The 10247-nt window shown below is 35.1% G+C and overlaps 1 protein-coding gene across 1 annotated transcript; it reads left to right on the forward strand.

The window, feature by feature from the left end:
- The first annotated feature begins 3106 nt into the window (after positions 1–3106).
- On the forward strand, positions 3107–9996 carry LOC141590633 (disease resistance protein At4g27190-like). The gene is made up of 5 exons (XM_074411208.1): positions 3107–3602; positions 7878–8240; positions 8365–8532; positions 8655–9895; positions 9988–9996. Exons 1-5 carry the CDS (start codon positions 3107–3109, stop codon positions 9994–9996), a joined length of 2277 nt encoding a protein of 758 aa, XP_074267309.1.
- The last annotated feature ends 251 nt before the right edge of the window (positions 9997–10247 follow it).

The raw sequence follows: 10247 nt of genomic DNA on the forward strand, positions 1-10247 counted from the left end.
CTCGGCACGAACTAGCTAGCGCCGAGAGACACATCCGCGTACTCACATCCAGTCCCCTCGGCATGGAGACAACCAGGCCTGCCGGCCTGCCATGGGTCCCTCGGCCGAGGGTAAGATAGTCTTTCCACCTGCTAGCCACTTGGCCACTACGCGACAAAAGGTGAAAGTCTATAAATATTCCACATCTCTCATTAACAAAAGACAACTCAATACAACCGAAATCTGGTATAAGCTCCCTTATCTCTCTACAATATACTTTGCCAACTTATCTCTCTAAGTTTACTGACTTGAGCGTCGGAGTGAGTACGTTCGGCCCCAAGCCGAGCCCTCGGTTTGTTTATCTTACAGGAGAGAGCGAAAGGAAGAGACAATCAAAGACATCATTCAACAAGCTCAAATGGTCACAAATACTGCTTCGGAATTACACCCGAAACAGGAGCGTAATGGCTAGAATAGATGAGTTCTAGAGTATATAGATTTATTGATACTTGCTATGGAGTAATTTTTTATCAAGTCATTGTCCTGTATAATGCACGTCTGCGATAGCTTCCAATCCGCTTAAACATTAAATAAGTAGACTAAATCGGTCAATATTTATTTAAACGTCCAGTTGTTGTTTAATATACCTCTTAATTCATTGATAAAAGGAGCGTAATGACAAAAAGAATCAAGATTGGCCTTTCAATCAAGTTAGGAGTTCATTTTTTAAATCGTACTCCGTCATTCTTGTTGGATCTAGAGTAAATCATTTGATTGATACTTGCTGAATTATATGATCAAGTCATTGGTAACATTGGTCACATTTGGGGCCATCACAATTTATGACTAGAGAGACCAATAAAAAAACATAATGTAGTATACAATGTAGATTATCCAAAAAAAAAAAAAAAAAAAAAAGGAAAAAGACTAGCTCGACGAAGTAAGATTTGATACTCCTCTTGTCCTTTTAATTTCACCATATCCTAACTCGACTAACGGCCGTAACAATAGGCGGAGTGTTAACTGGCGGCCCGAATATGAAGTGTCGATGGTCGTTCAAACTGCCATTGATCCCCGACCCGATGACAAAAACGGGTCATCCACCATGACTTTGATTCAGCCACAACCATTAAACCAATAGGTATTCTTCATCCACCAATTCTACCTTAATTATTTCAATCGCAAAATTGGAATTGTTTTAATTGTTTGTTTAATTTAAATAAACAGGATTGGTTGTGTTATCATCTAATCAAGTTAATACTCCGTAGTCGATCATGTTAAACTGTAATTCATGGTTGGTTTAATTCAATCATGTTTTAATTTATTTCCTGAATTTATGATCAAGTCATTGGCCTGTATATTGCATGTCTGTGACAACTAACAATAGGCGTAAACATTTAACAAGGTTTTAGTATGTTGCTATCAATAAACTCGGAATTACTCCCCCTCATTCATTTGCTTACCTTTCAAGGTTTTAGCAAAATGATTTGGACGGAGGGAGTATTGTTAACATTTGGAATAAGTAGACTTAATCTGGTAATATTCATATATTAATATTCCCTCCGTCACATTTATTTATTTATATTATTTGGGAGGATCATTTAAATTAAAGATAAACAAATGATTGGAATGGAGGGAGGATATATTTAATCTATCTTTGTCCCCACTCATTTGTTTAGCTTCATTACGGGATCCATTCAATCATGCTTTTATTAATTCCTGAAATTATGATCAAGTCATTGCCCTGAACATTAAAGAAGGTTTTAGCAGCTTGTTTGATCTGTTTACATTGACTTAGTCTGGTCATATTATATATGGAGTATTTAATCTTCTAGTTGCCGTTAAATTATATGCAAATGGGAATTGTTTAGGCTTAATTGTCGGTATAGGCGCATAATAACAAGAATAGACGAGATCCAGAGTGTACAGTTTGATTGATACAGAATACTACTTGCTAATTTTTTATCAAGTCATTGGCCTGTGTAATGCACGTCTGCGACAGCTTGCAATCCGCTTCAACATTAAATAAGTAGACTTCATCAGTCAATATTTCTTTAAACTTTCAGCAGTTGTTTAATATATGCAAATGAGAATTGTTTACGCTTATTTTCTGATAGACGAGCATAGTGACAAAAATAATTGACGGAGTATTTAACTGAGTAGTAGCGAAACTTGGATTATATTCTAAACTTGTGAAAAAAATCCTCCATTTCCCTTGTTTTACAAATTTTTTTACTGAGTATTATTTTCTAAGAGTAATGTTGAGTAGATCTTGCCTCTGTGTACCATAGTGGTGATATTCTTGATTTGCTAGTTCCTTTTTTTTTTTTTTTTTTTTTTTTTTTTTTAAATCTCCTTCCCATTGTGTTTCACTCAATATACCTTTTGCTTGCCACAAAAACGAAATAAAAAAACCCAGAAAGTGAAATAGGAAAAAGAGGTCCAACATGTCGGTAGAATCTGAGTCGTAAAAGTTGGGCAATTTTTCTTGTCCGCGATCATTTATAAGATAAAAACATACGTAAATTATATCAATGAATGTGAGACGAACCTCATAGAACTTGTCAAAGGACTTGAGAAGTTACGAGGATTAAAGATACTATTGATGAAAAGGTCTTTGAGCGGGAAGAAAAACTTGCAAATACTCACTCCTAAAGCAGAGGTTTGGTTAAAGCTTGTCAGGGAATTGGTTATTGATGAATCAATGAAGATGCTAATGAATACGGATATGAGGGTAGCCAAAATTATGCTGAGGTTGATGAAGAATGATCTCAAGAAGTTGGTTAAAGATGATGGTAAGATGCGTGGCCTGGTGGTGAAAGTGATGAAAGATGTCACAAAAAGAAACAGAAAGGCTGGTAGTAGTGAAGTTCCAGATATGAATAATAACGATAAAGAGGTTAGTGAAGTGTTGGAGAAGCTTATGGAGGAAACTTTAAATGAATTTAAACAAATTATGCAAAATGATGAGGAAATGGCTATTCTTTGCAATGCATTTGCTAGAGAATTATAAGGAGAAATTGGAGGAGCTCACGGAAAAGGATCCTGGAGGTGGCGGATATTATAGCCAAGGCCAGGAAGATGAGCGATGAGGAAGAATTTCCAAGTGATAATCACGATGATGAAAATGGAACGAAGGACAATGTCATTTGCGAATGTCGATCTGCCGAGAAACAAAGTTACAAATTTGCTTAAACCAGTGGGGGATTTAATTTTGAATGAGGAGGCGTTGAAAACATTGCCCGAGAATGTAAGGTTAGGAGTGGAAGCAATGGGCGTTGTTATTGGGAATAGGAGGGGGCTGAAGGCAGAGTTGGTGGATTTTGATAATATAAAAAGCCACAGAAACTGTTGTTGTTGTTGTGTGATTTCTTATAATTATTTCTCGGATCGTTATTATATGAGTGTAGCGGCTGAGGCTATGCTCGTCACAATCAAGGAAATAATTGGAAACGAACCTGGGAGTGAGGATGTGACTCGGCCTGAAAGAAGAGGCGAAATGAAAGCCATCCCAACAAATTTGGCGGAGTTGAAATCCAGAAATGAGCTTTTTGAGAAAATAATAACGTCACTCGCTTCCAAAGATGTTAATGCGCTTGGTGTCTTTGGAATGGGAGGCTCAGGTATTTTTCTTTATTTTTTTTCTAATAATACTGCTTTTTGTCCTCTTTGATTTCTCTACCACCCAGCCCTTATCATACTTTCTTGACATATAAAATAAATTAAGGTAGACGACAAATTTGGCGGAGTTGAAATCCAGAAATGAGCTTTTTGAGAAAATTCAACTATTCATTCACTTATCTTCTCTTTCTTTACCAATTTGGTAGTTTGGCCTACTTCGTTCTCAAAACAAAGCCTAGGTTTGATAAATGATGAAGAGGGCGAAAAACATGAAAAGGTCAAAATAAAACATTTGGTAGGCCTTTGGCCTAGTTCGTGCTCAAACAAAGGCTAGGTTTAAAACATAACTAGTTTTATACCTTTTTGTACAGGTCGTAATATCAGGCGCTATCATTAGATACATGAGCATATAATTGAACGTGATTAAGTGTTCAATACCGTGGCAATGTAAATAGTCATATTTGGAAATTCGAATATTTGATAAATATTAGATTTGAATATCAGATAATATACAACCGTATTTTATTAGAATTATATTTTAGCTATTTGACATGTTAGACCCGTTGAATGTATGTTTTAACATAAGTAATTAAAATAGAAGTAAGAGATAGGAATAAGAATTGGGCTGAGGATAGAAGGTAATTAAATAGAATAGGAAATATGGAGAGACCCACATGTAAAAACTCAACAACCAATGAGAAGTCTTTAAATAACTTTAACTTTTATACTATGTAGATAACTGGTCATATTCTGTAGGATAAATAAAACTTTCTTTTAAGGATTCTTGTAACTCAAAATTAGAGTTAAAAGCATTTGCTGCCACTATAAAAATCTTATTTTTCAAAACTCCCATTATACAATACTTTTTTCTATAATCGCCATTGTAAAATTTACATTTCTTAGGTAATTGCTATTCGTAGTATTTGTTGCCTCCTATTAGGGCTGAGAATCGGACCAAACTGCCGGACCGGACCGAAGACCAAAAATAAAAATTTAGTAGGCCAAAGACCGGGCCTAAAACTTTCGGTCTTGGACCAAACCCGAAATATTTGGTCCGGTCCGGTCTTGGACCGAAATGGACCTAAAATTAGTTTTTTCACCCTTTTGTATACGATAATTACTTTTTAATTCCGCTAAATAAAATGCATTTAAATAATTAGACGACTTTTTTTATGAAAATAATTGACAATACTAATTTATAGTGTCTTTTGAAGATAAAATCATAATATTTTAATGTTGCGTCATTAAAAACATGAAATTTGGCCCATTCGGTCCGGACCTAAATTAATCGGTCTTGGACCGGACCGAAGACCAAACCTCGACAAAATGAGGACCGAGGACCGGACCAAAATAATTTGGTGCGGGTTTGGTCCAGTCTAAATGGTCTGGTCCGGTCCAATTTTTTGGTCTGGACCTAAATTTGCTCAACCCTACCTGCGATAGCGGGTTTACGAGTTAACCTACAAATTTAATTATAACTCAAATAGTATTTTTAGTATTGTTAGAATTTATAGTGTTTTTTTTTGGTATTGTTATTCAATAGTATTTTTAGTGATTTTAGGTAAATGATCATTTGTACTATTTTTTTTTCAACACATTGGAAAATTTGCATAAACTATGTTTGAACTTATTTGACTTTCTTAAACCTTTTTTTTTTTTCCCTCTTTTCGTGCATACTACTCCATTAAAGCTTGGTGGTTCAAACTCATTGGTGAGTTTTTTTATCAACTTGAATTCCTACAAACTAAATTCTTTGAGTTCTTTATATTTGAACTTAATGTTTATAAATTTAAACACGCTCATCAAGCATAATCAAACATATTTATATATCTAATTTGCAATAATTTTACTAATATACTCCCTCCTATTCTCCATTTTGTTCCTCTTTGTTGTGGGCACAAGGTTTTAGGAGGTGGAATAAAATATGAATTGTGTGAGTTGGGTGGGGTTTGATGATAGGAGAGAGGAATGAATAATTAGGAATTAAATAAGAAATTGTGAGTTGGGTGGGGTTTGGTAGTAGGAGAGAGAAATGAATAAAATAAGAGTAAAAGTTTCCAAAAAAAGAAAGGGGAAGAAAACCTGAATAATCCGTTTAAGGAAATAGGGAAGAAAATGGTGAATAGGAGGGAGTATATAATAAAAAAAATTATGTTGTTCAACTGTAAGCTTAATAGAAGAGTAACCTTTTGTTCTATGATTTTTATATACAATTTTATCATTTAAATTTTAAATAATTTTTTAGGTTTTATTCTAAGTAAATATGGAATAAGATATGGGTTAACTTACTATAGTAGGTTAAAAGGTCATCAAATGGCATTTTGTGACTTATATATGTTTAAGAGTGGCAGCATTAGAAAAAAATAATTTAATAGTGGTAGTTTTAGAAAAATATTGATTTTTGAATGGCATCAAACGCTTTTAACTCCTCAAAATTACTACCTTTTATTATCAACTTTTTGCATCTATATAGTGGTACCACATTCTGATTCCGACAAAAAAAAAGGCTTTTTCCGTTGGAACTTGGATTATTCTTCCCAAATATCACACGAATTGCTTATTTTACGCTCCATTAAAATGACTTAACTTGTGCTACATAAAAACTTTCATCTTCCATATTTGTGACACATTCATCAACCCACACTCCATCATCTTAGCTTCATCGCTCATTTCTTTTTTTTTTTTTTTGCTAAAATTACTCCAAACTTTGGGAATTTTTAACAGGTAAGTTAAGTCCTTCTTACTCCCGTATTATCCCCCTTTTCCTTATTTTTTTTCATTGATTTGGTATTTAGGATTCTTCGTAGTTTTTGTGGTATTCTTCAACCAGTGCAACCTCGCTCCTCCCTCATCATCTTCATCTCTATTATGGTTAACTATATCCATTCATGCCATTAAATTTCAACAACTTAAATAATTTCACAAGAGTAAAGCTCATATAATTAAATTAAGAAAAATTAATACTTCTCACTTATTCTGTTCCTATTTTTAAAGGTAACCACCTTATATAACATTTATTATCCGTAACCATCTAATATGTCACTTAATTACCAAAATTCACACCTAGTTTTAACTTAATTCCCGACTAGTTTTGCAGACTAATGAGTAAAACTTATGTAACATATCCAAACAATCACGTTTTCAATCTTCTTTAACCTTTTGTCTACTAACCCCACCCAACATCACCTCACCTCATCCAGTGATCTACATCTTCATCAACCACCACCTCACCTTACTTCCTCTCTCTTCCACTTCCCCAACCATCGTAACCACCCAATGTAGCCAATCACCTCGACCACCACTCACTTCACAAACCACCCATGCACGAGTTCCTCACCCAAAAAACCACCCCGGATGAATAACATTCATAACCCACCACTTAGTTTCAGCACTAATAATAGCAACAACAATATGCTGGAAATCAGGCCCGCTTCACCTCTAATATAGTAATATTCTCCTCCCCTCAAAATATTCAAATAGAGATGATTGTGGGGCGAGTTTGAGCGGGCTTGGGTCGGGCTACGATTAAAAAAAAAAAAAAAACCATGTTAGGGCTGGACTAGGCCAACTATATGGGCCTATTTAGTGAGCCTAAGCCTAATCGAAATAGGCTAGATTAGGTTTATATTAATAACAATAGTAGAAGTGAGAGTAATGAAAAGGATAAATTACAAATAACCACCACATATTTACGTACTTTTACAAATTACCACCACGTATTTGCGTTTTTACAAATAACCCCCGAACTTTTGCGTATACTCCCCAATCACCACCGTATTTTAATCCCGAATATCATTTTTCTTATTTTCCGTCTTGTTAAGTTACGATTTATGTTAAATACCCATATTACCCTCATTTAATTACAAAACTAAAGATGAGCAACAACATTTCCGTCTCTACGAACAAAACTAAACTCACAAGTGTTAAAATTCATAGCTAAAGCACTAATATTTCTTGATCCAGTACACCAAAATGGCTTGATGGAAACCCCCCTGCCTTTAACATTCTCGCCAAAGACAACGAATCGGATTCTAGAATTATATCTTCAAGCCCATTTGCACAGCAACTTTCACCACGGCAATTTCTGGTCCCCATTGCACCCAGACTCCAAATGCCTGCATTTTTATTTTCTTACAAGCTCAAGCCATGCACTAGGCCAATAGAAAACCAATTCATCGAATTGATTTAATCAATTTCCCTGCAGATTAGGAAATGTTTATATTTAGACAATTGTTTATTCTCACTGTCAATTCTCATCATGGATTATGATGATACAGGAAAAACAACGTTAGCCATACAAGTTGCCAATAGCAAAGCAAAAAGCGTATTTGAAACAGCGGTAATGGTTGAAATTTCAGAATCTCCAAATATAGAAAGCATACAAAATCAGATTGGAGATGGACTTGATTTGGATTTGAATAATGTGCATGGTATACGTGAAAAGGCAATCCGCCTACATAACAGATTGACGCCTAAAGACGAATCAGATGGGAGGAAAGATGAAAAAAAGATACTCATTGTCTTGGACAACATTTGGAAGAAAATTGATCTGGATCAAATGGGAATACCTCGCAAGTATTGTAAGCTTTTATTGACAAGCAGAACAAGGGATGTCTGCAAAGAAATGGATGTACATGAAGGTAACATACTTGAGGTGGGTTTGTTGAGTAAGGATGAAGCAAAGGATCTTTTCAAGTTTCAGGTTCAAAAGGTGTTCACTATGGAATATAAATTTGTTGTTGATAGATTGCTAAAAAAGTGTAGAGTTAGCACGTACTTGGGCAGAAGCCATAGAGTTAGCACGTACTTGGGCAGAAGAGCTTGTGTCGTCTTCAATGTTTCTAAAAGGTGATTCCGACGATTATGTAAAGATCCACGATGTTGTTCGGGAATCAACTATGTCTTTTGCATCAAAATCTGGTATAAATACAGGTAATATTAAAACAAAAATGATTTACCTATTGTATTATAAATAATCTTTGCATTTGTTCAATGCCATTTCTTGAAGAAATAAGACGGAAGCTAATTAAATTACAGCGTATAAAATAATGCAGATGGACATGTGTTTTTGGTGGACGCTATTCCTAGATGGATATGCGAAGAGACTTTCAGTAAGTACACTGGCATATCACTTTTGGCTCAACCTAATTACGTTCCTCTAAGCGGTGTGAAGGCCGATTTGCTTCAAATTTTGCTATTGAAAGGCAATAAAAACCACAATTCTGTTCTTGAGTCAAATTTTTTCCAAGGAATGACAAATTTGAAGGTCTTAGAAGTGTTATTCATGAATTTTAAGAAAGGACTGCCAGAATCCTTGTGCAAATTGAAAGTTCTTAAAACATTGCATTTAGTGGATTGTGAATTAGGAGATATTAAGTTGATTGGTGAGTTGGATAGTCTACTTGTTCTTAGTTTACGTGGGTCGTCTCTAAAGTGGTTACCTGATGAAATTGGGAAGTTGTACAAACTTCGTGTGCTGGATATGAGCAAGTGCCGGTGTGAGCAAGCAAGATTCCCAGCTAATGTGATAGCTGGACTTTCTCTTCTAGAAGGGCTCTACTTGGTTGATAGCAGCTTTACAGAATGGGCGGTAGCGGAAAGTACATCTAATGACACAGGAGTTGGTAACGGGGCAGACATCGATGATCTCACTAAGTTGGAGTTTTTGAATGTGCTTGAAATACACATTCAAGGACTAAAATACTTCCCCATTTGTGACCAATTTGTCAAAAACCTGAACAAATTTCAAATAATTGTTGGACAAGAAGGTTTAAAACCAATGCCTTGTCAACGTGCTCTTATGGTTTCGGAATTTGATGTTAGCCAGGAGTTGAAAAGGGACAATTGTCTAAAGGAATTGCTAAAGAAAGCTGATTTCTTGGCTTTAAAGAGCGCAGCAGTCAACAATATTGTTCCCGAGTTGGATGAAGAAGGATATGGAGACTTGAGTCGTCTGGAACTGTCTAACATTGATAGCATAAGCAGGATATGTGAAGGGAAAGCTCCAACGGATTTGTTTTTTAATCTATGTCACCTCAAAGTTTCAGAGTTGGAGAAATTAGAAGAATTATTACCCGTTAATCCGCTTCCACTTAAATTGATCTCGTTAAAAGTTTCATATTGCAACTCTTTGACCTACATTTTCAGTGAGGATGATGTGGTAAACAAGGAATCAGATATCATCGAGTTGCCTTGTTTAAAAACACTGAAATTCGATATGGTTACCAATTTGATAAGTATGGTTAAGCCATCAAACAATGATGATAGTCAACGCCCAAGTTTCTTCAACAGTAAGGTACGTGTGATGTGTTTTATACCGTCTTATTTTATAGCCGACTTAAATTCTACGTTTGTTTGTTTGTTTTCTAATTGGCTATTCGAATTTAGTTGATTTAAAGGTTTTTTTGTTAAACACAACCTTTAAAATTTTTTTTTTTTCAAACACCACCTTTAAAAAAAAAATTGTAAAACACAACCTTTAATAATTTTCTTTTTGTCAAACACAACATTTGGCTGGAGGACGCAACATTTTGCAATGGAGTAACTTTCAGTCGATGTTTGAGATAGTAAACGAGGTCGGTTTAAGGTGTTCTTGAACTCGTTGGAAAGATGGAAATACAAGCTTTCTAGGGGTTATGAACACGAAG

Source organism: Silene latifolia, chromosome 7 (genome assembly GCF_048544455.1).
Source record: "Silene latifolia isolate original U9 population chromosome 7, ASM4854445v1, whole genome shotgun sequence".
Taxonomy (NCBI): Eukaryota; Viridiplantae; Streptophyta; class Magnoliopsida; order Caryophyllales; family Caryophyllaceae; genus Silene; species Silene latifolia.